The following is a 27,675-nucleotide window of genomic DNA, read 5'->3' on the forward strand; positions in this document are numbered from 1 at the left end:
TAGCCTTTACGCTTCTTTGCAGCTCGACCAGCCAATCAGAAAGAATGATTTTGACTGTGCTTTAGAAAAGTGTTCGGGTGGAAACAGTATCTTGCTTTTGTTCCCCCTCCTTTGTTCCGTTAATTTTTAGTCTCTTTTGCCCTTCAGAGTGGAATTAAATGACATTAATCGGAAGTTATAAACAAAATAACCGCCCATATACGACTTTTCCTTTAAACTAAGTGCACTTAGTTAATTATTGTCTTTCAGCATAATGATGATGTAATTTATTTGAATATTTACATTTCATGCCACTATGGAGGCTTGGGACACACGACACGGGAGCTCCAGTTTTTCACTCCAACTTTATTCACCTCCATACATCAACTGAGCATATCGCGCCCAAACACAACAAGAACCCCTCCTCCAAACTTGGGTGTGAGTGGAACCATGTAGTGGGTCGTCAGTCAAACCACATTTTTTAAATGTTTCTAAAATCTGCACAATCACAGAGAAAAATCTTTTTCTTCTTCTTTTGCTTTCAGCTGCTCCCTTTAGTTTTCTCAGAGGACCATCTCCTCCTGTTCCAGCATCCTCCTCCGTCACTCTGACCTTCTGCATGTCCTCCGTCACTATATCCATGAACCTTCTCTGATAGGGTTGCCAACTCCCTGAAAAATAAATAAGGGACACCTCGTGGCCAGGGCCGGGCGACCCAGTTGTCTTCACCCTTCCCAGTGTGGTGAATTTTCTAGCTCTTTTTTTGTGTGTGAAATTATTTTTTTTAACCCTTTGACTTGAATTTGATTTAAGCAGATGCATATTCTTTGTGATATGAACACATGTGAAACAAATGATCATTTAGCCATTTATTTTTAGCTCAAAATGACAACATTAACACAGTAAAACATTAACACACTTAAACAGAAGCCTGTCATGCTTAACTTTTGAGAATATAAGTAAATCTTTCTTTAAAAGCACTCTGTCCTGCTTAACTTAAAATTATATAAATTAATAGAAAACAATAGAACGAAAAATATTCTTGTAACAGTGCACATTTAGTGCATTTAGTACAATTGGCTTCAGCTGAGGTATTATTTCAGCTTTTCTAATGCTAATCAGCTGCTCCTGTTTGTAAACCCGCTTGTTCCCATGATTACGCATCATAACTCATCATCATTATTCATCTATGTATTACTTTTATGTATTAGTCATCTATTTGTTGTAATCATCTATCCTTGCAGTTGTTTATTACACAAAATAAATTATATTATCACACTTCTGGCCACATAGCGCTGATATTCACTGCACATGCCCATATTAACTTTTTCCAGCCAGGTGTTTTCCTTTTCCCATTCTTCCCTTTCTCTGAGGGGAACAAACATTGCTGCTCTAATGCTGGGCTCACACTGTGCGGTTTTAGGCCCATTTTGAGACGATTTTTGAGTGATCTTCATCGTGCATCGTGTAGTATACGTGGGGTAACGAGAAGTGATTAACACCTCGAGCAGCTCCCGATCATCAATCGCTCGTGAGGTTCTCACCACAGCCGCTCACACTGCTCGCGCGCAAACACGTAAACGTTGGTGTAAAAGATGGAGCAGCACGGCTGTGCAGCGTGTGATCTGGACACAAGCGATGGAGGCACAACTTGTAGAACTTTGGAAAGCTCATCCGAGCCTTTTCGATGTGGCCTCACAAAATTATCACGACCACAACAACCGTGAAAATAGTTGGATTTACATGCTGCTCAATCACAGCTGCCTGATCATGTTTTTCATTAGCAATTTAGCAAAGTTGATGGTGGTGGTGTGTCTGTGTGAGTGAGAGACAGAGAGAGAGAGAGGGGGAGCGACAGATTTTCTGTTATAACCTTCATGTTATGGAGGCACAGTGTGAGCACTCAGGTCGCATCAGAGCATCGGGCCGTATAGTGTGAGACCTGCATCTTGACCTATGAACGTCTAACCCCTGCGAGTCAATCGTGCAGTTTGAGCAGGAGCTGAATAACGTGACTGAAAAAATCGCACAGTGTCTGCCCAGCTTTAGGTGTACTGTCGTCCGAGACTTGCACCGCAGTGTCGGCGTTTGTTTCCCTGTTGGCCATGCTTCTTGTTGTGGTCAACTGTTGTCTTCCGGTATTTTCTCCGTAAGCGACCTTTCCTCGACCAATGAGATGAGCGGTAATCTGAATTGTCATACTCGAATTGTCATAAGTGTGCTGTCAGCTCATTGGTCACAAAGCAGGAGAGGGGCTGGGAATTATGTTTTCAAACAAAGCGTTAATTCCATTAACATTTATAGACTACTTTTGATTCTCACTGTATTACGGGACAAAGTGCGTCCCTTATTAGCTCAATACGGGACGTGTACTTTTGTTTCTAAATACGGGACGATTCCGTATTTTAAGGGACGGTTGGCATCTCTATTCTCTGAGGTCTTTCTCTTTTCCTCCTGCCTGCCAGCTCGATCGTCATCATTCTGTCTAATACAGGGGTTTCAAAGTCACAGCCCGTATACTGACATGAAGAAACATAATGCAGTTTGGTTTTTTTGTTAGGGAGGATTTGTTTGTTGTTGAGTGAAATGTTAAAATGAGTTTTTTAAAAAGCCAAAAATGATTGAATATGAAGGCAAAATGAGCAGAGAGCACGAACATGCTGTTAGTTCAGTGACAGAGTCTCAAACTCATGTGTTTATTTGGTGGTTCAACAAAAGGCTTCAGTTAGTTAAGAGTGAGGAAAAATAAATCTGAATTCACGTTTGCGGTTTTGTCTTGTTATACAATATTTGAAATTTAAACAAAACATTTTAGAAAATATTTCTGGTTTTCTTGTTTTGTACTACTTGCACACTAAAGTGGCCGTCCAATGAGACGACAGCAGCCCACAGCTCATTTCACTTTGACACCCCTGCTCTAATATCTCCATCCTGTGCAGCCTTCCTCAGCTCTCCTCGGATGGTTGACCCGAGATATTTAAACCCCTCCCCCCGTCTCTTTCTCATTCACACACACGTCTTTCATTCCTCTTCTCTTCAGAGCACGCCTCCACCCACACAGGCTCTCCTACGCCTGCCTGACCTCACCCGTCTCAAACAGGAGGGGGCTCAGAGCTTCAACCCATCTGTCCTGCACCACCCTTCCATACCTCCAATATAAACACAGTTCCTCTCACTGAAACACACCCGAGCTGTTCACATATGTCTTTCACCCTTTGCCCACAGAGGTTAAACAAAGGATGGCGATCACACTGAACCGTCAACTTTTCACACTCCAACTGTCATGCAAACATAAAACACAACTGAAGCATAAATCACGTCTGCAGGTGCGTCGAGCCGGCAGGTAGGCGGGCACTGCCTCGCTGCTTTATGCTCCTGAATATTTAAACCATCACCTGGAGTGGATCTTTATTCTGTGCAGTAATAAAATGATTTCCTCCATTATTTCATGCAGAAAAGACAAACTGGGGACAAACAGCTTCTTCAGACTGTTAACAAACACCACACACGTTTATTGTGTTTGCATCCATAATTCTGTTGTACGCACAAAGTGCTATTCTATGGTTTCCCGAAATGAAACAAAGCAGAAAATGAGGTGCTTGATCCTGATGCTTTTTCTCCTGCTTCCATCCTCAAAATGAAACCTGTCGTCCACGTGTGAGGACAGGACGCTCTGATGACTGTGCTCAGCTTCACTCACCTTTTTACAGGTTGCTGCCGTCACGTTTGTCCCCGAGTCACATTTACTCACAAAGAGAAACAATGAACAATGAGTCTGCTGCTGCAGGATGTGACTCAAGGAAGTGTCAAATTCTCTGTTTGCCGAGGCAGCAGCGTGAAAGAGTCTGAGTTTGTTCTTCAGTTCAAGTCAACTTTATTCATATAGTACAAACCCACAGCAGCGGCCTCAAACACATTTTATTGTGCAGTAAAGATCTTACAATAAAACAGAAACCCAACAATCAGACAGCGCCCTGTGAGCAAGCACTTGGTGACAGAAGGAAGGAAAAACTCCCTTTAAACAGGAAGAAGCTTCAGGCAGAACCAGGTAACCTTCATCTAGCCTCAAAATCGTTGTCTTCCTCCGGAGTCAAAGCATCAGCATCTTCTTCATTCGGCTTCCTTTCATTTTTAATGTAAAGAAACCAACAACCACACGTGCAGACACACAGCCCGGCAACTAATTCACTTTGTAATAACCTTAAACTCAAGAAAGGACACAATAAAAATATGCACATTCAAAAAAGTCCAGAAACATCCCCAGACCTGTGTGTGATCCTGGCTGGTTGATGTCATCGTCTCTGTCAGAGTCTGTCATTCTTAAGAAATCAAAGCAACACTTAAAACATTAACGAAGAAACAAACTGGAAGGTGCGGCCGAGCTGCTCTGGGAGGACTCGAAGATAAAACCTGGAGACTCTGGTTCCGGTGATGGTGCCTGCAGCGCTTCAGGAGAGGCTGGATGTCAGAAACCTTCAGGAGGTCTTACTGCACAGCTCACCTGGCTTCAGACAGCAGACGGAGACAGAGTCCAACTTCCCTGAAAGCCTCACGCAGACAAGACACAGAGCAGGTGGGTTCACCTGGATTTGGTTTGCACGACTTGCTGGTCCCAGATCAGTCTCCAAATCACCGGCCGTGCGTCCGCCACCTCGCCCGTCACTCCAGGTATTTGGGGACGCAGCCCTCCAGCCCGATCATCTCGGGCCAGCCGTCGTATTTGTTGGTTGCCGAGTCGCTCTTCATGTGCTGGAAGAGAGAGAGCGAGGAGGTGAAGAGGGCGGTCTCTGACATGCTGAGCAAGGTTAGAGGCGGCACGGCGCTCTCCTCGGCTTCTACAGAGCCTTTCACGTCTGACACGTGTGCTCAGGCTGAGCCTGGTTTGTCTCGTTGTTGCTGCTATAGAGCACATCTCCTCCTAAAGGCTGGCTAAGAGCTCAGACACTTTAACAAAAAAAGAAGAAGTGGAGATCAGTTCAGGATGGTTGTGATTGGTCAGGACTCAGCCAGCATTTGGGCCACCCCTCCACTATCAGGGGAAACCTGATACCTGCTCCCTCAGGGATCACACCTGCGTCAGGACCCTGATCCCACGTGAGCATTTAATGCTTTACATGCACGAGTGCACACATTTCCACGATGAAGCCAGAGCAGGCTCGATGCCTTCAGACTAATCTACCTTCTCAAAGGTGCTCTTCCCCGTTACTCCTTTGCCACCAATAAACACCCAGTTGTCCCTGTATCCCAGCGAGTGGATGTGGGAGCTTCCCAGTTCAGCAATCAGATTCTTGAGCTCGTCGTTTAACCTGCAGAAACACACAGAGGGTGGAGCAGTGCGTTAACAGCTTCAACACGGGTGGAGGCAGCGCCTTTCACCTCAATATGAAGACAACACAGAGACTGAGCTGACAGCTGAGACAAAGCCTCAGAAACACAAACTCCACCCCTGCCTGGAAAAGCTCTGTCCCGTTTTATAAAACAGACGAACACGGAACAAGATGCAGCATCCGCGCTGCATTTGGTCCTCGATTACTGTGCAAGAACAAGAACCCAGAGGAGAGTCCGAGCTCCCGTCAGGAGCGATCAGAGGAGGAGACTCTTACTTTGTTGAGGCTTCGTCGTAGGACGCCATTATAACGATGGAGCCCGTCTCGATGCTCTTCAGTAGCTCAATGAACGGTTTCACATCTGCAACACAAACATGATAAAAGCTCCGCCTCCAACCACTGACACGAGTCGGCTCGGGTCGTCTTCACTCACCTCCGCTGTACGTGTCATAGTGATCCGTCTTCAGGACTTCTCCCGTTTTACCTGCCAGAGAAAAACGAAGGTATCACCTCACACGGGATCACAGCAGAACACCAGGAGAGAAGCTCCGCCCATTCATTTGATGATTGAATGCGTTTCCAAAGAAAATCTTAAGACTAATTCTTAAAAAAGTAAAGGTTTAGAAATAAGAATAAAGCAGTGAAAAGAGAAAAACGAAACACCAGAAACCGAAAGAAAAGGAGCCGTCTCGATCAATCAGCAGCTGTGGGAGCGGTGAGGCTGCACTGTGCACAAAGCGCCAGATGAAGCCCTTTGCACAGGAAGCACACTCACCGTTTAGGATAACGATGTTTATTCCTCCTCCAGCGTTGTTCAGCGCAGTTCCCAGAACCCTGAGGAGAGGCACAGTCTGCACGTTAGCACAAAGAAAGGTCTGACAGGACGCCAGAGAGACGCGCTGAGGAAAGGAGGCGGCGCCTACAGTTTGTTTTGGACGCAGATGGCCGCGGGGACGACGTTGGCGGCTCCGCTGTGGATGTAGAAACTGATCTCATGTGCAGGACACTCTCTTGGAGTACCACATACACCAGCTGAAGGGAGGACAGAAAAAGACTCATTATTATCCTCCACCTCCTCCTCTGGGTCAGCTGACGCCCCCCAATCAGCTCGAGTGACCTCTGACCTGAACGCTTGCTGGATATTTTGGCTTCGCGAGGGAAGAAATTGATGAGCTTGGGTAATTTATGCCAACCACCTGCGAGGACAGAAACAAAACGACACTCATTAGATTTACAGAAACAGGTTTTTCTTCGCTTTAATACGAATCTGAAACATCCGGCCTGAGAGCGCAGCTGAAGGTGCGACCGTCCTCGGCGCTACAGTCAGTAGATCCGTGTCGTGCTTCATGCACTCTCACCTTCAGACGAGACGTTGGACTGCTGCAGGTAGACGACGACAACGATCACACACGCGACCGCCATCAGCCACAGCACGACGCCTGAGGGAGGCACACAGTGTCGTTAGCACGCTGTGTGAGGCGGTCGCACAGCTGCAGGACAGTTTCACGCATCACAGGCATGAGAAACACGTCTGACATCCTCACACACTCGCTTTTACCTTTAACGTTTCTCTTTGTCAAACCATTTGGATTGTTTTGGAAAATGTTTCCAGTTTTTTTAGAAGTAAATAAAATCAACAACCAAACCATGAAAGTCAATAAATGATAAGAACGACTTCAAATAAATGGAAAGAAGGCAAACCGGTGACTGCGGCTGGTTTATTACAGCCACGGGAAACATGAATGTTTCAGTTTTAAATGTTTAAATCACATTAAAGTGAGCCGGACACAGGCCCACGCGCTTTGTTGTCAATTATTGCTTTGTAAATTAAATGCAATCAAATATTTGCTCAGATTATCTTGGTTAAGATGTTCGTCGTCTGCATTTCTTTGTGCGCAGGTGAGCTGAACACCGGTGTTCTTTCTCACAGATGTGCTCTCACTACAGGAAACATCTGCCTGCTGTGCTGAAGAGCGATCACCCGAAGTCAACTGTGGCTAAAACAGAGCTTTGTTTAAGGGTGGTGCCCCTGAAATATTAGGAAACATAGCAGCCGCACACGTGTGAAAGCCCGTCAACCTGAAGTCTGCCTGAAGCTCGTTTCTGCCAATGAAAGATAAAAACTGTTTCTGCCCTACACGCAGCCTTTAGGTGATGATCTTACAAGTTTCAGAAGCTGACATGTCGGACAATATTCGGCTGTTAAGTCGAATTTCCGGTGATTATCTCAAATTTGCCGTCTGCAATCTACTGACAGCTCGAGGCGAGATTTTACACACTAAACATTTAACATTTTGGCTTCTCTCAAAATTTGACGTTGAGGCAGAAACGAGCTTCCGTGCAGTGGGAGGAACATCAGTATGGAGGAAGACTCAGACAAACAGGAAGAAGATAAAGGCTGTATCCCAATCCAGGGTCTGCAGCCTTAAAGGCCGCATTTTAAGGCCGATTACGTCACCGCGACGCCACGAAGGCTGTCCCAATTCAAAGGCTGCTCGAAATGCGGCCCTCAAATGAGTCCTTCATTTCCCTGAATTTTAAGGATGTGGCGGTGTAGACTTCATGGCCCAATATATCCCAGAACATGTCTGTGAAGGTTCTCAGTCATCCAGGTCATCGTAGTCAAAGGAGCTTGCAAAGAAAAGCGTCTGGACTTCTTTAAGTTGCTTGAAGACGTTTCACCTCTCATCCGAGAAGCTTCTTCAGTTCTAGGGTTAAATGGTGGAGAGTCCCCCCACAGAGGGACAAAAGGACCCCTGATGATCCTCTAATCGCCTGAGCCAAGGTGTGAAACTGGGTGTGGGTCCCAATCAGCCAGAGTTTCGGGTGTGTTCATTGTGAAACCTGGCCCCACCTTATCATGTGAATTCCTGAGGTCAGATGGCCCAGGATGTGAGTGGGCGTTAAGGCGTCTGGGAAGGATCTCAAAACTGGATTATAGATGGCAGACAGTTGGTGTCGTAAACCCCGCCTCTTTTCAAAGATGGTCGCTCACAGTGGACATAGATGCTTCTTTCACTCCTCTTTCAAACCATCTGTCCTCTCTGTCCAACATGTGAACATTGGCATCCTCGAAAGAGTGACCTTTGACCTTTAGATGGACAGTCCTTTTGTCCCTCTGTGGGGGGTTACTCCCACTAGGTTTATATCTGGGACTCTCCACCATTTGACCTTAGAACTGAAGAAGCTTCTCGGATGAGAGGTGAAACGTCTTCAAGCAACTTAAAGAAGTCCAGACGCTTTTCTTTCCAAGCTCCTTTGACAATATCCCAGAATGCATAGCGGGGCAGTGGGTGTGGATAATTTTGCCGAAAAAAAACGGTGGATGAGGGGCGGCCGAAGAGTAAACTTTAAGTACTGAATATGACGTCACTTATTTATGTGGAAATTTTTACTAACGAAGAACATTAAAACATGACTGTTGGCCACATGTCAGCAAAGTCATGTGACATTAGTGACGTTTGTACTAACTTGGTTTTAAAGCCTTTACTTTAAAATATACGCCGTTCAGTAGCGGAGCTTAATCTCACAGAGAATGATCAAAGCTCATGTAGCAAGGAACAAATGAACAAAAGATTTTCTCCTTCATCTCTGTCAAACACAGCTGTATGACACCATGGTTGCTAGGCAACCTGGGCAGCGCAACGGAGGCTAGACCGCCCATTTCACAAGCCTCGCACTTCCGGCCTTAGCGGTCTTTGAGTACGCGGCCCTGGTGGACCGTTAAGGCCGCAGACCCTGAATTGGGACACAGCCAAAGAGTGAAGGACGAAGCAAATCAACGAGGAGCGTCAGAAGCGCGCGCGCGCACAGACACGCGCGCAGGTGAAGACAGAAAGAAACTTACTTCCCCGGCGGGCCGCGCGCTTCATCGTGCTTCGTTTCCCTGTTTGAGACAAACGGGAGGAAACTTCAGGACATGCTCGTGTTCACATTAGGGCTGGGTATCGTCACTGATTTCTAGAATCGATTCAATTCCGATTCACAAGGTCCCAAATCGATTCGATCCACGATTCGATTTAATTCGATTCGATTTAAATCTGGGAAATTTTGACAGTCAGAAGTATAATTCAGATCAGAACATTTACATATTTTTGTATCTATAAAAAGGAAGCTGACACTCGCAAGACTTTATCCAAGGTGTGAGCATCACAGCAGAGGCCTTTGTGTCAAAGTAGCTGAAGATAAAACACAGAAAAACATGAAGGTGATTTTCCTGTTCTGGGATTTTATAAAAATATTCTGCAGTACATCAAAAACAAAAGAAAACCATTAATTAATGAACATTACCTCTGACGTTACAGCGGTTTTATTAGACACACGGCTAAGCATTTTGCATTTTGAATAATATTAAAAAGTTTACATTTGTTCAGTATTGAACAGCAGAAATGAGGTTTTCTTTTCGGAAGAATGTAAAAGGGAAAAAAACAGCGGCCGACAGCCTGTAAACAACAGTAGACTTGTGTAACAAGCAAGCGAATAATGAAGAAAGCGAACTGTTCGAGAGAGAGGGGGGAGGGAGAGAGGGGGAGGGAGAGAGAGAGAGGGAGAGAGAGAGAGCTACGCATCGCAATGGAAGCAAAACAGAGTGAATTCATGACGATGTTTATGTGAAGCGTTTGGATCTTCTTTAGCTGCTGGTTCGGTCAATATTGTTTGGAGAGAGATCAAACTAACATCAGCGCATAAAGGGCGTGAACACAAAGCGCGGACCCGGATCAGCGAGCTGTCGGCTTTCAGCCCCGACTGTGAGAAAGTCACATCTCACTGATCCTGATCCGCGGGTTGCGCTGTGTGTTTAAGTCTATGTGCAGAATCCCTGTACCTGCTCTCATTTACTGTTTGGTGGTTCTTGAAATTTTGTGAGATGTCACCAGAGATTCTGGCATTTCGGACAAAATAAATTTATATTAAAAAATCGATTCAGGATTTTAATGAATCGATTTTACGTTATCCAAGCCAGAATCGATTTTAATCGATGAATCGATTATAAAAACCCAGCCCTAGTTCACATCCCAGCTGTGATGTTCCTGTGGGACTAAAGCTGTGGATGCGTCTCGCACACCCACCGGGACACGCCGAGCGCTCGCAAGTGTGCTGCCCGTCCGTCTTTACTTACACAGTAAATAAGCTCACTAAAGTCTGTGGAGCAACGAGCTTCTGTGTTCAAACCACCTTCATAACCGATCCGTGTAAAATCTGTCCGCGGACCTGCTGTGACTCTCAGAAATACATTTTAATGTCAGCCAGACTTCAACAGGACAAATAAAGGATCTATAAAGTCACGGCCTACTTTGGCCTACTACTTTGAGACAGGAATGCTGTTTATCGAGATGATGTCATTCTCAAGAGGAAGCATTCAGCCTATGTTTGAAATGTTTCGAGCTTCGCAGCAGTTTAAATGCTGGAAATCACAACGCCGGTTGATCTAAACGCCAGTAGATCTGGAACACCGGCCCGAGACTCCGCACCTGAGCGCGCTCCACAGAAACTGCAAACACCTGAGCAGAGCTGTCAACCCTTCAGTCAAAGACTTCATGAATGTTTGGAAACTTGCTAAAGCTAAACTTACTTGCCGGGTACACCTGCACAGGTGCTCCGTAAAGATGCGCTTTCTTCATATTTTCAGCCGAGGAAAAGAAACCAAACCACACCGCACGTTACTTGTGTGACACCCGCGCAGGTACAGCAGCTCTCGCACCTTTTTCTCTCCGTGAAAAAACCGCGCAACTCATTCCTGTCTTTAAACCCCAGGTTTGTATCCCTCCGCCCACCCGTGGAGTTCCAGTCAAGTCAAACCTGAGACTGTATCAGGGGCGGATCTAGAAGGGTGGCATGGGGTGGCAAGTGCCACCCTAAAATGATCCCTTGCCACCCCAGTTTTGCATATGACAGTGTTGTTTATTAAAGTAAGACAGCATTAACAGTTTGAGCGTAGTTACAGTCAGCAGTGAATATAAATGCTAAAACTGAATATATTGCATAGTGTCCCCCCTGCACCAGTAACAAATGGTTCAGCCCATAGCAGGACCGGCTTTTTTCTTGTTTTCAGCAGCAAGCGATGCTCATGATCGTGCCAGAGCACATTTTGAACAACACCATGGGAATTTTGGATTTTACACAGGTGGGTGGATGTTACACTGTGGAAATGGAAGGAAGGTGAGTGTTATTAACCCTCTGTGGTCCACGGACACGCTGCACCTCCAGATCACATGACTGATGTAAGCTGACACAGCAACAAGCTGCAGCCACGCTGAGTCTCTGTTTCAGCCACATTGAAAGTTCGGACTTCAAAGTTTTTAAATTTTAATTACAGGCCAGTAAATCCAGAGTTATGATCATATATATATCAGCCACGCTTCGTTCTAAATACTGTCGTCACGTGTGTGTTTTAAGCGTTTTGTAAGGACAGCACGAAAACAGGAAAGAAAGGAAAAAAGCCACCTCTTTCTTATTGGTGGAAAAATGCACCATGTCGACCAATTAAAAAAAAGTCAACATGTGGGATTTGGTTGTTTAGGAAGAGGGAAAAGTTTGGGGAGTGACGGTAACAGGGCGAGCGAGACAGAGCGAGAGAGAGAGAGAGTTTAGATGTGGCAGATTTGTGACGTTTAGTGTGTTGTGTAGTCGTTCTGTTGTGTAGTCGTTTTGTTTAGTGTGTCAGTGAGGGCACTAATGACTGTCAGAGGCACATTTGCAACGTAAACACTGTCACTAAGTAGAAAACCAGCGGAGTGATACACCTGCTGTTGTCGGGCCTGCAGGTTTGTCCCTGTGCTCTTTTGTCTTTTGGTGGACAAACTTGTTTTTACTGGCACACATCATTTGTGGGGCATCTTATTGCCACACCTGATTGTTCTCTCATTTTAGTTTTAGTAATATTTTTAAATGGTTGTAGAAAATGAAACAAACGGTGTATTGGCTGCATTTTTAGATAAATAGTTGTTTATGTTTATAAAATGTACGTTTTATATTTGCATTTCAAGTTATAAACATTTACCCAACATGTCTGTGTTTTTTTACAGTAAAAAAACAACTAAAGTCAGTTGAGCTGAATTTAGTTGATTTTTGCCTGTAAAAAGGCAATTACAAGAAAATGGAACAAGATAGACCCACCATCACAGGACGAATGGATCAAAATTATAGATGAAATACAAACTATGGAAGAATTGACCTACAGAATAAGGACTCAGGAAGATCAATACCATAAAAAGTGGGAGAAATGGACTGAGTACATAAACCCAACAGGATAAAGACCAACACACTGATAATGAGAAATGATCAAACTGTAGAAACAAGGAGATCCAACATGGGTTTGTTTTGTTATCCTACCTGTTGTATTTATCTTTTTGTTGTTGTTGTTGTTTTGGTGTTTTGTTTTGTTGTTACCCCCCCCCCCCCCTATAATGTTTAAAGAAAAACAATAAAAAGAAAGTAAAAAAAATAAATAAATAAATTCAGTTGAGCTGAAAAGAAAAAATAAAATGAAACAATCTGAGGGTGAAATACAAACGTAAACTCAAAGGAGTCACAAATGTCCGGTTGTATTTCAGACCTCAGTGGGTTCATCCAACAAATCATGAAAAATGAGGTTTACATGTTTGTTCATGACGGTGCAGATTTCTGACATTTTGTGTAATTTAAGCTGCAACAATGTGACTGTTTTCTAACAAAAACAGTGAAACTTAAGTTAGACTTGTGTTTGTAAATGAAGCGCCCCATGTTGTGTAGCTTTCTGGAGTTTATACTTATTGGGCTACATATTTATTTATCATACAGGCTATACAGTACATAGCATCAAAACTCACATGTTTTATGTAACTAAAGTGTGTAATCATGTGGGCTACAGACAATAATTAAGTTATCGACAATATTTATATGAAAAACGTGCATACTTACTGCATTTGAATCATGTAACCACATGTAACCACCTGCATGAGTGTTTGGGGGGAAAAGGCTTTGATTTTGCCACCCTAAGAAAATTTCTCTAGATCCGCCCCTGGACTGTATATAAAAGATGGACGTCAACCGTGGGTTTGATGCCAGGAGGAGAGCTCCGTCAGTTTCAGGGACCTCATTCAGTCAAATATGTGAAACGTATGTGTGGAACCCAGCAGCTCCACGCTGACGCGGCGTAAAGGTGAGGGGCGTCACACCTGGCTGTTACAGCCCATCTGTTTTTACCGTCGGCCTCATTTTCAGCATAAACTGCGTAACAGTGAAGCGTCTGAAACACGACTTATAATCCAAACCTGCAGGTTCCTGCTTCCTGTCCTCACACAGTAAAAACAACACTTTTTAATCAATGCTGATCTTTATTTCCTCCAGGAGACAAACGGCAAACAAAAGGCATGTTTTACGTTTTCTATAGAAAACCTGACAGTGCCACAGAGGTCACATGACCTGCAGCCTCTTTAACACTGAAAAGCTGGAGACAGAAATGTGCTTCAACGTTAGTGTGGTCGTCAGGCGGCGACTTACATTTGAGAACATCCCCGACATCAAACCCTCGATGCGCTTCAGTTTCACTTTTCAAACACGATTCAAGTCGTTATTGTTCCTCCTTCAGCAAGTTCACACAAAACGACAGAGAAAAGAGCAAAACATGAACAGAGTTTTTAAAACAATCAGAACAGCTCCGCCCCCCTCAAGCGAGGACGCTAGACTCATCAAGATAACGTCACGGTTAGTAGAAACACACGAAACACCTGCAGGCCGACAAAAGTCCTCTCATCATTAGAATGGACCTGCCTCTCTATTATTATTAACGGTAAGTTGAATGGCCTGGTTATGTAAATGACCGTGTCATGTGACAGACTGACCTCTCACCGAGCAGCAGACGCTTCCTCGTCCTGTCACACAGATGTAAACACACATTTGGTTCCTCGTCAATAACAAGTTAAGAGGCTTAAACGGCCGGCCGAATAAATCTGTGTAGATGACAGCAGCGCAGACTCAGCAGGTCGGGGTTACTCCACACATACACACGCGCACGCACACACACACACACGCACGCACACACACGCACGCACACACGCACGCGCACACACACACACACACACACTGGTAGTTTACTGGCTACACTGGTGTAAAACCTCCCGTGTCCACTAACCCGTCGGCACGGTCATCGTTGACCGCAGCTGTACTTATTATTTTGGCTGCTGTAACAGGAATCCAGCTTCTGATTGGTTAATTTCTGGAAGCCTGCTGAGGGCCCTGTTACGCGCCCTCTTATTTGTAACACCTGGCTTCATTTAAACAGGACATACTCGCCAAACCCGTTTTACTCACAGAGGCTTCAGTCGGCGCACGCCATGACCACAGACCTGCAGCAGCTTCGATGGCGTCTGGTGCTCGCATCTGTTTTTCATACGGAAACGACGTCCTCGGGGCAGGAAGTCGCCGTCAGGATTTAAATAAAATCAAGGCACCAACTTTACTGTCCTCTAAGTGATGAACGCCGGCGTAACGCCATGTAATCATGCAATTCAGAGTAATCTGATTACAATTTACATTTGTGTTTTTCCCATGATGAGAATCTTTAAATATTTGTGTGCAGGCTCAGCGGTAAGTGTAGGACATGTGCAAGCGAAAAACCAAAGCAGAAAAGAGGCTGTAGGTGCAAAGATAGGATTGGTGTTTATTAGGGGTGCAACGATATTCGTATCGATATTGAACCGTTCGATACAGTGCTTTCGGTTCGGTACGCATATGTATCGAACAATACAACATTTGTAATTTATTTTATCAACTTTCCTTCTGACGATGCTGTCTGTGTTGAGCGCTCAGTGGATCTGTGTTCGACTACTCCGCCTAGGCTGCACTGTCGAGCGCAGATCCACTGAGCGCTCAACACAGACAGCATCGTCAGAAGGAAGAGCGCAGGGCAAGCTAGCAAGACAGAAGTTAAGCTCTACTTGCAACATGGACCTCCCCCACCCTCATTCAGATCTGGCGTTTGGAATTATTTTGGTTTCCATGTGACGTATGACCCTGAAGGTAAGCGAGTCATGGACTAAAGTAAAACAGTATGTTGGATGTGCCATGCAATGCTCAATTACATGGGTGGGAACTAGTGTGTTAGCGCAGTTAGCTCGTTAACGTGTTGGCCGTCTAGCCCCATGCACGGGGCGATCGGCGGTAGCTCGTTAACGGAGATTTGCCGTGTTGTGGCGTTAAGGTCATTTCAACGAGATTAACCTGAAAGCACTAGTGGGAACACAACGAATATGACTGCACATTTACGCCGACATCATCCTAGTGCAAAGACAAAAACAACAAGCATGCTACTAACTTTAGCCGAGTCATTTAGACAGCTGTTAGCACATGATTCTCCTTATGCTGCTGAGAATATAGCCCAGAAGAAGCGGATAGTATAGCTTTTATTTTGGAAAGAGACATTTCTCTGTAATAAACTCTCTTTTCCAAAGATGAGTGATTCCTCAATCAGATACAGGGCTCGCAAAATCGCTAGCCCGACGTCCCGGGGCTAGCGATTTTTTCAGTCGGGCTACCAAAATCTATCTCTGCCCTGCCCGTCGGGCTATTGTAGGAAGGAAAAATATATGTCAATGCTTTTGCATTCTTTCAGAAATGTAGCTGGGTAATTATGTCATTGGCATCGGTGAGCCACTGTCAATATGTGACATATTGAAGTCGCGTTTGAATTTGCGCTTGTTTTTTTGCTTTCACTTTGCAATCGTGCAAACTGTGTATAGAGAGCGACAGCACTGATCTGTGAGTGATGATAATTTGTGCACCAATTCCTCTGACATCGTCTTATTAATCGTTAGCTTACTATGCAAACATGACAAGTGAAATCTCCCGCAGCTTAAACATGTGAGAGGTTGATCGCAGAGAATCGCTGAGCTTATGTGAGTGCGTGTGTAAAAGCAGCAGGATATATATTTTAGTTCTGCTGAGCCAAATAAGACAGGTCAGGGTGAAGAAGTGACAGCCAAAGAAAAGCTTACCACAAAACGGAGAAGTTATGACAAATCAGACTATAAGGCAAAAAGAAAGTGCAGCTTTATGGTTTCATGGACAAAAGAATTTCTGTGGCTGCAATATGACGAGCTAAATAACCAGGGCTGCACATAAGTGGTCCGCAGGTGCGCATTCGCTGTCAAAATAAAAAACACGCACAAGGGTTAGGGTTAAATTTAAAAACTGTACTTTTGAGTTAAAATATATATTTATAATTTTAATAAATGACAAATTAAAAATGCATGAACATTTTTTTGTATCGAAAAAATATCGAACCGTGACACCAAAGTATCGAACCGAACCGTGAATTTTGTGTATCGTTGCACCCCTAGTGTTTAGGTGTAGACAGGTGTGCTGATCAGAGCTCAGCAGCAACAAGGAAATCTGCCGAGGTCTACGAATTCAGCTACCCTGCACCCGAGTACAGGATGTTCAGGGCTGCACCTCCCAGTTTGTGTAATTAGTGGAACCATTTGTCCTGGAAATGTTTAGTAAAGTCAGTCGTTGCCCCCCCTGCCCCCCCCTCCATCACTGTGAAGAACTCGTAAAATCCCTCTGGAGCTTTTATTTTGAAATCCGGCTGCTCAGTGCAGTTTGAGTGGCATCAGTCACAAATTGGTGTTTTGTTTTAATTAAAGGCTCCTCTGGACACTTCAAGCACACAAGCATCATCTTACACGAGTGTGATCACAGTGAGGGATTCCCGGGAACAGCCCTCCTGCTTCAGTTTTCACTATTCCCGATGAACCCTGCAGAACCCTTTCAGTTCCTCAAAGAGAAGAAAGAAAACACTCTGTGGCACTGAGGATGGAAACGAGTTTAACTTGATGAACTTTCATTAAACACAGAAACAAAAGTCCTGCCTGACTCTGTGCAGCGCTCCTGGTAACCAGTCAGCATCCCAGGAGGGCGCTTCCAGAACGTCCAATGAAAACCAAACCGACCGGCCTCCACAGTGAGGTCGTGTTCTCAGGCAGCGCCGGACCGTTTTCATCACTGCTGCCGAGATCCGAGTGTCCGCCGCGCTGGGTCTCCTCCTCCTCCCCCGGCTGAACAGCTCAGAGATCCAAAGGCGGCCCGGCAGCCGCCTGAGAACACGACGTCAGCCACACCTGACTCAGGTGATGTTTCTGATTATTATGGACCTGCACGCAGAGCCGTCTGATCCCAGGACCGCCCACTCAGCGAGCTCAGTCCTTCACAGAAGTCCTTCTGTGGATCCAGAGTCTGGACCCACAGACAAGCAGGCGGTTTGCCAGCCCGCCACGAGGTCTGTACAGGGATAGTCCACGCCCCCACACCGCACCGGCGGTCTACATGAGGGCGTTGAGGTGCCCCGAGTGTCCCACAGAGTTCAGCATCAGCGCCCTCTGGTCCAGCACCTCCCTGTCCCGGCCCAGCGCCGCCCTCTCCTGCTCCACCATGGCTCTGTCCCGCTCCACTGCCGCCCGCTCCCGGTCCAGCCACAGCCTCTCCGCCTGCACCGCCGCCCTCTCTCTCTCCAGCGCTGCTCTGTCTCGCTCCACCATCTCTCTCTCTCGCTCCAGCGCCGCCCTCTCCCTCTCCACCATCTCCCACTCACTCTCCAGCCCCCCCAGCGGCCCGTCGCATGTCTCTGAGCTCCGCTGGTTCTGCTCCGCGCCGTCTCCGAATGCATCCGGCGCATAGTCTGAGGAAGATGGGCGGGAGGGCGGTGGGGCAGGGGGAGGTGCGGGGGTGGCGCGGGGCCTGAGTCTCGGGGCGGGGTCTGGGTGCTGATCGTCGTCCTGAGTGACGGGGGCCAGGAGGGGGGCGCTGCTCGCCAGCCGGCCCTCCATGGCTTCGTTCATAAGGTGAAACCACGGCCAGGAGGAGGCGCCGTCTGCCACGGTCTCCATCCCGACAGGAGGGTACTTCAGGTCCTGAGGAGAGCAGAGGATTTTAGAAACACGCAGCCACGAGCAGCTTTACCGAGGCGGGGAGTTAGTGACGGCCTACCTTGTACCGCCTCTTCAGATTGTCCCACTTCTTCGCCATCTGGTAGGTGGAGACCTTCCCCTGCAGACCGAGCTCCTTCAGGATGGCTCTGACAGGAAGTGAGGACACAGAGTCAGGAACGCCTCGCTGCTCCGACATTCACCCGCACGGGAGGCATACTTACTTCCAGGCGGCTTTGGCGGCGTTCCTCCTCCCGGTGAACAACGCCTCGTTAGCGGCTCGAAGTTTAATCATCTTCCTCGTGTCCTGGTCGGTCACTGCGACGCACACAGGTCGACAGACAAGTCATCAGTGATTTTATGCTGCAGTTTCAAAGTTTTCAGGGTTTTTTGTGCTGCATAAGTTTAATTTCAGGTATTTTAAATTCGTTTAAAAGATTTTTATGTTCTTGTACTTTAATTCATTCAGTTTGAATAAATATCTTTTATTGATATCTGTATTTTGATAACAATTTTTTATTCATTATTTATTTTCAAACATTTGCATAGATTTCATGTGTTTACATTTTAAACCACATTTTTATTAAATGTTTTTTCAGTATCTGTATTTTAACACACTCATTGTTATTATGATAATATATATACTTTCCTTATTTCTGTGTGTAAACATTTTGTCTTTATTTTAATCAGTTATTTTTAAAGTTTTTATTTTACTTTGTAATTTATTCAATTTGAATTTTGTTACATTTTTCTTTGCAAAGCTTTTCAGCGTTTTTTCCTCACAGGATAAATTTCAGGTCTTATTATTTAGTCTTAACAGATGTTTGACTTCCTGTCTGATGTTGTCTTTGTTTGTATTCATTTGGTTTTTGCCGTTTTGTATTTTCTTAAACGTGAAAATTTTTCTTAAACAACGTGAGCGAAGCCTCGAGGAGGTTTGAGGGCAGCGATCGTCACCGGGCCGTGACCACGAAGAAATCCTCTCACTTTTATACGTCGGGTCGGAGGGTGTCGAACACTCCTCTCCGCTGGCGTCGATGTAGGTGACGTTCCCGTCGGACTCCGCGTTGTCTCCGCCCACCATGCTCTCCAGCTCCGACACGCTGCTCCTCTCCGCCATCAAACAGTCTCTGTCGGGAGGCGGGGACGAGCCGAACACGCCGTCCTCCTCGTTGGTCCAGACGGGCGTCACTCGGGGAGCTTTGCCCGTCAGACGGCCTTCCAGAGCGTCGCTCATCAGCTGGAACCAGGGCCACGAGGCCGGGTTGGTCTGACCCTCCATCCCCCGAGGAGGAAACTTCAGGTCCTGCAGACGCAGCAAACTCACGTTTCAGTGAACGCTTGAGGCGAGCAGCAGCTCTCTGCGGCGCTCTGCCGATTACTATCAGAGAGCTGCAGGACACTCAGGCGTCTAACTTTATTTAAACAGGTCCGACTGGACAAAGCAGGTTATAGGTTCACATGCAGGGCACACGTTACTGCGAGTCACCTGAGAGTCATCGAACACACCAACCACATTTCCTTCAGTTACTATAACACCTTGAGGTCAGTTTAAAACACACCCCTCCGCCTGCACACGACTAACGTATCGACGGCGCCTCAGTCTCGAGCGATCCACTCACAGACTTGCGTGTCCACACCGCCCACCTGCAGGACTGACACTACAGTAATTATCTCAGGACTGTTGTCACTGCCGATCAGGAAAAACTGGGTTTGTTGCACGTGTGGAGAAACAGCTCAGATCAAAAGGAATGTTTTTCTCGCTGGTGTAAATGTAAACTAGCAGAACATCGACACTGAAGCTGACTTCCTGGTTTTAACGCCTGAAGCTCGTAAGCGTCTCACACACACAGACATTCACAGTGGAGACGTTTATCCGGCCCACAGTGCAACAGGACAGCGTGCCAACGATGAGTCTCTGTAAAACCTGACATGTTAGCGTCTGTGCACCAAGTATTTGTAGGTAAAAATATAACAACACTTATTTAAATACAGGCAAATTAGTTATGAGGACAACACCGCCTCAGCTGAGGGCTAAAAAGGATGCGGCGGTAACACGGGGTCACATGACCTGAGGCACGCTGCTCAAACTGCTGCAGGGATCTCACCTTGAATTTGGTCTTCAGGTTGTCCCACTTCTTGGCAACCTGGTCAGGTGTTATCTTCCCTGTCAGACCCATCTCCTTCACTATTCCCCTGCGCGCGCACACACACACACACACTTTAACAGGACCCCGACACACACAGAAACGAGCGCAGTGTTTTCAGCAGACGCTCGAACGCTCGCTCACCTCCACGCCGGTTTGGCGGTGTTCCTCCTGCCGGTGAACAGAGACTCGTTAGCAGCTCGCAGCTCGATCAGTCGCCTCGTGTCGTCTTCGCTCACTGTGAAAAGAGGCGAATGCAAACGTTACTTTGAGGCGTTTCCTGCACGGCGTGCATGAATACGATCGGGTGACATCGTTTGTTTCGTTTAAAAACTTCCTACGTCCTGATTCCAAACGACTCCAGAACTGAAGCTCCGAGCACAACGAACTTTTAGACGAACCCTCGAACCAAGAGAAACCGGACCTATCACATGACCTCCTGGGCAGCTGATTGGCTGTGCTTTAATAGTTTTCACTTGCACATGTTCCCTTCCTCCCTGATGCCTACATTCCCCACAATCCACCCCGGCTGCAGCGCAGGACTAAGCTGTGCCCCTCAGTCTCACTCTGCTGTCTGAGCTCCGAGCTGATCGATTATCCTTACGTTTGTAGGTGAACTCGCCCATCCGGTGCAGCTCGCCCAGAGCCGCCGATCCGTTCTTGTCCTCGTTATCAACCAGCAGGTCCATCTCAGACTCCGTCAGAAACTCGGCCATCCCGCCTCGGCTCCGGCGGGCTCGCTTCTTGGGTGTCGGGGACAGCGACTCGCAGTCCTCGTCTTCATCCTCCACGATGGGAGTGAGGATGGGCGCGGCGCCAGCGAACCGTCCCTCCATGGCGTCGTTCATTCTGTAGAACCAGGGCCAGGAGCTGGGGTTGGTCTCCACGCCTCGAGCGGGAAACTTCAGCTCCTGGAGAAATGACAGGACGTCAACACTGCCACCATCTGCAATTACCCACGATTCACAGGGACGCCGCCGATTCGGCTTTTCTAACTATTGATTATTAATTTATCTAATTTAACTGAAAGACGTGCAGCATTGTGGAGCTGCAAAGAACACATGAGTGGCCGTTATATAGTTGCAGTTCCTCTAACGTCCACTTGAGGCACCAAAACTGACATTAACAAAGAATGGCTATCGCCCCGCCCACTGCGGGTTACGATCTGGATGGCGACGCCCCTTCGAGTCGTGGCGCTGGAGTGAGAGGACGCACCTTGTATCTCCTCTTCAGGTTGTCCCACTTCTTGGCCAGCTGGTCTGTGGTCAGTTTGCCCTGAAGGCCGAGCTCATAGAGAATCGCTCTGAGAAAATCAACAAATAAAGTTATTTGAATTGGAGCCGAGCCCCTTCAGACCTGACCAACAATGAACATGAAGGTTTGGAACTGTTTGTCCTCGGCAGCGTTGGAGTTATTTTAGGTTTTTAAGTCTTTAAAAAGATGAATTTCTCAAAACGCTGCACGAGTCCTGATTAATTTACTCAGGTTGGTTATTAAGTTGATGAGCCTGCAGCAGAGCGCCGTGAGGAAGTGATCTGGAAACATCAAAATGCATGTACTGGTCAATGCTGCCCCCTGCTGGTGTATGTTTGACTTCACATTTGGACAGGAGGGATTACAAAAGGTACCTTTAAGTCTTTGATAATGATCAGAAAAATAAACATTATTAAATGTCTGAGACGCTCTGCAAATAAAAACAAGAAATATTTATGAAACCCTAATCTACAAAAAGTATATAAAAAAGTCCAAAAACTTATTTCTTATCAATATATTCATTTTATTTTTGGTAGTTTTCTGTAAAAAAAAAAAAAAAAAAGTCTAAATGTGCTTCAGGCACCAAAACATTTAATACTCGATGATATCCTGATTTAACCTTTAGATCAGGCACACTTTAGGTCGCGGGCCAAACACGATAAACATTTACTGAACCCTACAACAATGTTTTTTAAACATAAATATGAATAAAAACAGACAGGAATATTATTCCAGATTAAATAAACTTAAAAAAAGAAACTTTAAATATTTTGCTCTTCATAAAAATATATCCTGTCAAAATGATGCAAGTTAGAAATAAGAACATGCTGCCAAAACCTCAGGAAAAGTAAATGAGAGCAAACACAAGGTTGGAGCCGCATGTAGACGAGCTGGGCGCTGCTGCAGGAGTGGAGCTAATAAACTGTGCGGGCCATTCAGTGTCGTACTTTCCCTGAGTGCATCATTACACTGCAGCTGCATCTGAATCTGCACAGGTGCAGCTCAGCAAAGTGCGCTGACTTGGTTCAACATTACTGCAACAGAGAAAGTGAGGCAGGCTGCACTGGTGCATTTGTGACAGCTTCACTGCATCATACATGTTCATGAACTGACAGGTTTCCTTGCTGAGCTCAAAAACTCTGTTGAGAACTTTTATCCCGACTCAGCCAGCGGAGCTCTGCATGAAGGAATGTCGGCAAACTCTGAATCTATTTCCCACATAAAAGACTGAAACTGACGGTGATTTAAACTTTTAGCTCAGATCAAATGTACGGTCTGCGTCGCGGTGACCATTACATGCTCCATTTTTAGGACTTTACCACACAGCCTTTCCTGGTGTGTGATGCAGTGATGTGCTGTTAACTCACCGGTACATTTCTCCTGCATCTTTACTCGCATCCTGCGGACTAGTCCGCTTTTTCCACCGCACAGCACCGGCGCTCCATCTGTTGTAAGTCCAACAAGTTTGTCCCAGGACAGTTTCACGTCGTTACACTTTGACATGCGTTTTTAAAAACGCCTTTTCCCGTCGTTGTCCCGTGCATCGATTTAATGTCCAATATTTCCTCTCCACGGATGAAGCTGGTCAGCTGTGCAGTGTCCATCATGTCTGTACTTTCATCCACAGCCGAGCATGCAGTGAAGTTTTTGCTTCTTTCACACAACTGTGTTCTTAAATCAGTGACCATCTCACAAACCGATCAGCAATCGTATTTCTGCTCAGGCTCACATTTGCTAAACTCTGCGTTTTGTCTGGACACAAGACGTCCACAGCTTCATCCTGCAGCTCTTCAGAGCGGTACCGGGCTGCTTTGGCTCCTCTGCTACGATAAAACTTGCTTTCACAACAGCTTCACTTTGTGGTTTTGCTCTGGTGACGAACGTCTGCTGAAACGTCAGATTCTTCTTCAGCTCTTCTACTTCCTGTAGTTTCTGCGTTTCGGTTTTTCAGCTTATCCTGACGTTTTGTCTCGTAGTGCCGTCTTAAATTAAATTCCTTCATTACAGCCACATTAGCTCCACTAATAAGACGCACGGTTTACCAGCATGTCTGTAAACATATATTCAGCCTCCCACCGGCGCTGAAAGGCTCTGCTTTCAGAGTCAACTTGTCTCTGCACCATCGTGAGAAGTAGCTTGACGCGGGAATGTTCCCAGTTAGCCTAGCGCTCAGCAAGGAGGCTGCAGCGCTGCATCATGGGATCCGTAGTTTGTATATTACTAGCGCCTCATATCGCCGGGACATGCATAACAATAATAATACATCTATATAAAATGATCCCGCGGGCCGGATGTGGCCTTGACTTTGACACATGTGCTTTAGAAGAAAACGTTCGATTCATTAGGACCACATCATGTAACGGAGATCAGTGGAGCCTTTGTTTACTGTGACCAGGCCACAGCTGGACGGGTGGGAAACCTGCTGTAGAGGCTTGAACTTCAAACACGCCCAAAACATGTTTGAAAACATATTTTCATGACATTAAACCGTGCGACTATCCCAGGAAGTTGATTCCGTTTCTCACACTGAAAAAAAACACTCCGAACAGGTGATTTCGTCACCCGGGTGACTGAGCGCGCATCAACACAATATGACAAATTATTTCTTTAAATAAGATCCACGTCAATAACAAATCTGAGATGACGGAAATAAAAAGACAATAACAAAATCAAACCAGAAACCGGTTCAGACCTGGTTCAGGTGCGTTCGACTCACCTCCAGGCCGGCTTGGCTGAATGTTTCCTGCCAGTGAAGAGCGCCTCGTTGGCTGCTCGAAGTTTGATCATCCTCTCGGTTTCTTGTTCGCTCACTGTCAACAAGAGGTGGGGGGTGGGGTGGAGCCATTAAACACTCGATCCTGCGTGAGGTGTGATTATACCTGATGATGTCAGCCAGGTGCGTCTGCCTACTTTTATACGAGCACTCGGTCATCCTCCTCCAGCCCATCGGGATGCCCTCAGGGGGCGGAGCCTCCGTGTGAACCCCCCCATCATCCGCTGCTGTTTCGGCTGCCACCGTGTCCTCCATCTCCGTCTTGATGAGGAACTCCAGAATGTCGGTGTTCTCCTGGTTCTGATTGGGCTGGCAGTTGCCACGGTGACCGGCGTTGCCAGCGGTCTCTGGGCTCAGCACCAGGTTGCTGTTGTAGAGGCGACCCTGCATGGCTTCATCCATGATGTGGAACCACGGCCACGACTCCACAACGCCCCCCATGTGGTCCTGGCCCTGGTATGGCTGCTTCAGGTCCTGGAAAGAGGAGAACAGTGACCCCTGCAGGCTGAAACAGGGACGTACAGTAAGAGCTGCCTGCAGGCGAGCGTCAGCAGAAAAACTGTTCTGCAAAGTGCGTCACAGAAAGAAACGTGCCAAATAAAAAGAATTAAACATGAAGACATTTAAAGATCTTTTTCCTCCAGTCGACTCCCTGAAAGATTCACCAAGAAGCAGACAGATGTGCTCATCGGAAAAATCTCATTAAAAACAAACAAACAAACAAACACCGTCTCTCCTCATGTCTGAAAAAGTAACTGTCCCCAAAACCTGATAACTGGTTGTTCCACCCTCGCCCAGACTGATTTAAGTCCAGACTCGTGGTGTTTGCTGGTTGAGATCTTCAGCCTGCTTCACTTTGTCAAACAGCTTCTATTTAAAGGATTTCTGAGTCACCACTAGGGATGGGTACCGGTATCCGGTGCCATTACGGCACCGGTTCTGACATTAACTGTACTAACCAGACCGAAAAGCAGCGCACATTTCGGTGCTTTGTTTTCTTGAGATGTCACACACTTTGGATTCTAGCCAATCATTTTACGTTTCCAAGCGTAGTAGGCGGGTCCAGGTACGTACGTTCTTTTAGAGCAGAGCTACAGATTAAAAATGCCCAAGGCGAAGCGGTCAAAGTCTGGCTGTACTTCACAGCAAAAGATGCAAACTCAGCAGCAACAAGTGCTTTAAGCTGATACTGTGATACTGTCAAAGGAGGTAACACCAAGAATCCGATGAAACACCTGGCGACGCATAGCGTTTTTTTAAAAGCTGAGAAATGCGCCGTATTTGATAGCTTGCTGCGAGACCTCACACCGAGCACATCTAGTGCGGGTGTGGTGCCTGTTATCTGACCCGGAGCAACATCCCCCAAAAACCCGAAGAGGAGAGTCCTGGCCCCTAGCCCTGCCAGTGTAGCAGAAATGATGAGGATGATGATGCAGCAGCAGCCGTTCTTCTCTGCGTGAGTAGCTTAATGTTGTTCGTGTGTAATTTACGTTGAGTAGGCTAACCACGTTATTACATTAATGCATGTAAGGTGAACTAGCAAACATCATCATAGCTACATGCGGCTGTCTTCTTGTTTGATGGCAGATACTCCCTTCACCCTGGCCAAAAAGGCTAAAATGACCAAAGAAAAAGTGGAAAACAGCTAAACATGAGAGGTTTTGGACAAAGTGTGTGTTTTTCCATTCTTTAATCACCGGTTCGAGCACCGGTTTGGTACTGGTATTGGATAAAACCTAAACGATACACATCCCTAGTCAGCAGGTCTGACAGGGATCAGGCCTGGGAGTGGCAGTGAAGGGAGTCTTTGCAAAAACATGAGGATGATCAGTTAACTTGTGAGTTCACGGGGGGGGGGGGGGTAATGACTTTCACAGACATGAGGAGAAGAACAGCAGCTACATGGCATCTCATGATCTCATGTACCTTATATTTTGTCCGCAGGTTGTCCCATTTCTTGGCGATCTGGTCTGCCGTCAGCTTCCCTTCCAGACCGAGGCCTTTCAGGATGGTGCTGAGGAGACAGGAAGCAGGACATGAGCACTCACTGAGGCCGTGGGAACTTTATGAGGGTGCTGCGACCGGTCCTGGCCGCTGGCACCCGGATCTCTCAGGTTAAACTGCTTCTGCTGCTCCTCGGTCACCTGTCGCTTGCTCAGGTGAGTCCAGGAGCAGGCGGGCTCATACCTCCAGGCTATCTTTGCAGAGTTCCTCTTCCCTGTGAACAGGGCCTCGTTGGACGCCCTGAACTCGATCAGCCTTTTCACATCCTCTTCGGTCACTGCAGGCAGGCAGCGGAGGTCAAAGGTCAGCAGCTCAAACACATGGAGCAGCACTTTTAAGGGTACAGGTACTTACTCTTATAGGAGTTCTCTGGGAAGTGAGGCAGCGGGTGGGGGGCCGGCTCCATGGTGATCATGAGAGGACACAGCTAGGAGGGAAGGAAGGAAGGAAGGAAGGAAAGAGGGAGGGAGGAGGAGGAGATGTGCTGTGTTCAGGCCCGATGCTAACTACATCCGCTAGCGCATCCTGTTGCTCCTACAACGGGGCTCCTCCGTCCATCACGGGGGCCGGGCCGTGTCTGTGGGCGGGGGCCGCCGTCTCCTCCCGGTGAACCGTTAGCGGCCAGAGGCTGCAAGCTAACTCAGACGGCTAAAGCTAAACAACAAACAGACCGCGGAGCCGGGCTTCCCGCCGCACAGAGAGACACCGGCTCCTGTTAGCTCGGCTCGGCCCCGACCTCCGCCTCCTCTCGGTATCTTATGTCACCTCCTCCGACGGGCGGAAAAGCGTGAATTAAAGCGTCCCCGTTAACGGAGCTAGCCTGCATCCCGACGCTCTGCTCCGAGAGAAGGGTACGCTCGATATCTCCACCCGGGCCTGGCCGCTATCACCTGACCTCCGGCTCGAGAGGGCGGGGTCAACACAAACACAACCAGCTCGTTTTTTCCCCGTGTATTATTATTATTATTATTATTATTATTATTATTGCTTTTTTTACATTAAGTAAATATGGGGATTTATAACATATATATGGATATAAAACAGGACTGCCTGAAATTGTAATAACTAACTTTCGCACTTTAGTGGTAAAAGCTTTTAGGCAGGAAGGGGTTCAACTCCAGGCCTCGAGGGCGTCCTTTAGATGTGTCCTTGATCCAACACAGCTGATTTAAATGGCTAAATGACCTCCACAACATGTCCTGTAGTTCTCCAGAGGCCTGGTAATGAACTCATCATTTAATTCAGGTGTGCTGATCCAGGGTGAGATCTAAAACTTGCAGGACACCGGC

General features: G+C 46.7%; 2 protein-coding genes across 6 annotated transcripts; both read right to left on the bottom strand.

Annotated features, from left to right (window-relative positions):
• Positions 1 to 3,882: 3,882 nt before the first annotated feature.
• zgc:101783 (Protein FAM3C-like) lies at positions 3,883 to 15,089 on the bottom strand. 5 transcript variants are annotated; one of them, XM_076886970.1, is made up of 10 exons: positions 14,129 to 15,089; positions 9,154 to 9,192; positions 6,665 to 6,745; positions 6,431 to 6,502; positions 6,230 to 6,338; positions 6,082 to 6,140; positions 5,740 to 5,790; positions 5,583 to 5,667; positions 5,159 to 5,285; positions 3,883 to 4,728 (listed from the first exon to the last, which is right to left on the bottom strand). In XM_076886970.1, exons 1-10 carry the CDS (start codon positions 14,181 to 14,183, stop codon positions 4,639 to 4,641), a joined length of 768 nt encoding a protein of 255 aa, XP_076743085.1. In that variant the 5' UTR covers positions 14,184 to 15,089; the 3' UTR covers positions 3,883 to 4,638. The 5 variants fall into 5 exon arrangements, with proteins under 5 accessions (XP_076743085.1, XP_076743087.1, XP_076743086.1 ...); XM_076886972.1 differs by having other exon boundaries at positions 14,598 to 15,085; XM_076886971.1 differs by having other exon boundaries at positions 13,788 to 15,085.
• Positions 15,090 to 17,088: 1,999 nt separating this feature from the next.
• On the bottom strand, positions 17,089 to 27,267 carry zgc:171459 (uncharacterized). The gene is made up of 13 exons (XM_014410696.3): positions 26,741 to 27,267; positions 26,570 to 26,663; positions 26,309 to 26,396; positions 24,520 to 24,856; positions 24,326 to 24,419; positions 21,571 to 21,658; positions 20,960 to 21,266; positions 20,500 to 20,593; positions 20,317 to 20,404; positions 19,196 to 19,514; positions 18,433 to 18,526; positions 18,270 to 18,357; positions 17,089 to 18,193 (listed from the first exon to the last, which is right to left on the bottom strand). The coding sequence occupies exons 1-13, from the start codon at positions 26,799 to 26,801 to the stop codon at positions 17,606 to 17,608; spliced, it is 2,340 nt and encodes a 779-aa protein (XP_014266182.1). The 5' UTR covers positions 26,802 to 27,267; the 3' UTR covers positions 17,089 to 17,605.
• Positions 27,268 to 27,675: the final 408 nt, after the last annotated feature.

The sequence above is a fragment of the Maylandia zebra genome, linkage group LG7 (assembly GCF_041146795.1).
Source record: "Maylandia zebra isolate NMK-2024a linkage group LG7, Mzebra_GT3a, whole genome shotgun sequence".
Classification (NCBI taxonomy): domain Eukaryota; kingdom Metazoa; phylum Chordata; class Actinopteri; order Cichliformes; family Cichlidae; genus Maylandia; species Maylandia zebra.

What these genes read in the sequence shown, in the direction of transcription:
- zgc:101783 (XM_076886970.1), bottom strand. Translation starts at nt 14,183, where the DNA reads ATGTGTGTTTACATCTGTGTGACAGGACGAGGAAGCGTCTGCTGCTCG. An exon ending in CTATGACACGTACAGCGGAG is followed by an intron (nt 5,668 to 5,739) that starts GTGAGTGAAGAC and finishes TTTGTGTTGCAG; the next exon opens with ATGTGAAACCGTTCATTGAG. An exon ending in TACGACGAAGCCTCAACAAA is followed by an intron (nt 5,286 to 5,582) that starts GTAAGAGTCTCC and finishes GTGTTTCTGCAG; the next exon opens with GTTAAACGACGAGCTCAAGA.
- zgc:171459 (XM_014410696.3), bottom strand. Translation starts at nt 26,801, where the DNA reads ATGATCACCATGGAGCCGGCCCCCCACCCGCTGCCTCACTTCCCAGAG. An exon ending in TCTGCAAAGATAGCCTGGAG is followed by an intron (nt 26,397 to 26,569) that starts GTATGAGCCCGC and finishes CTGTCTCCTCAG; the next exon opens with CACCATCCTGAAAGGCCTCG. An exon ending in ACCTGAAGAGGAGATACAAG is followed by an intron (nt 21,267 to 21,570) that starts GTGCGTCCTCTC and finishes TCATTTCTCCAG; the next exon opens with GAGCTGAAGTTTCCCGCTCG.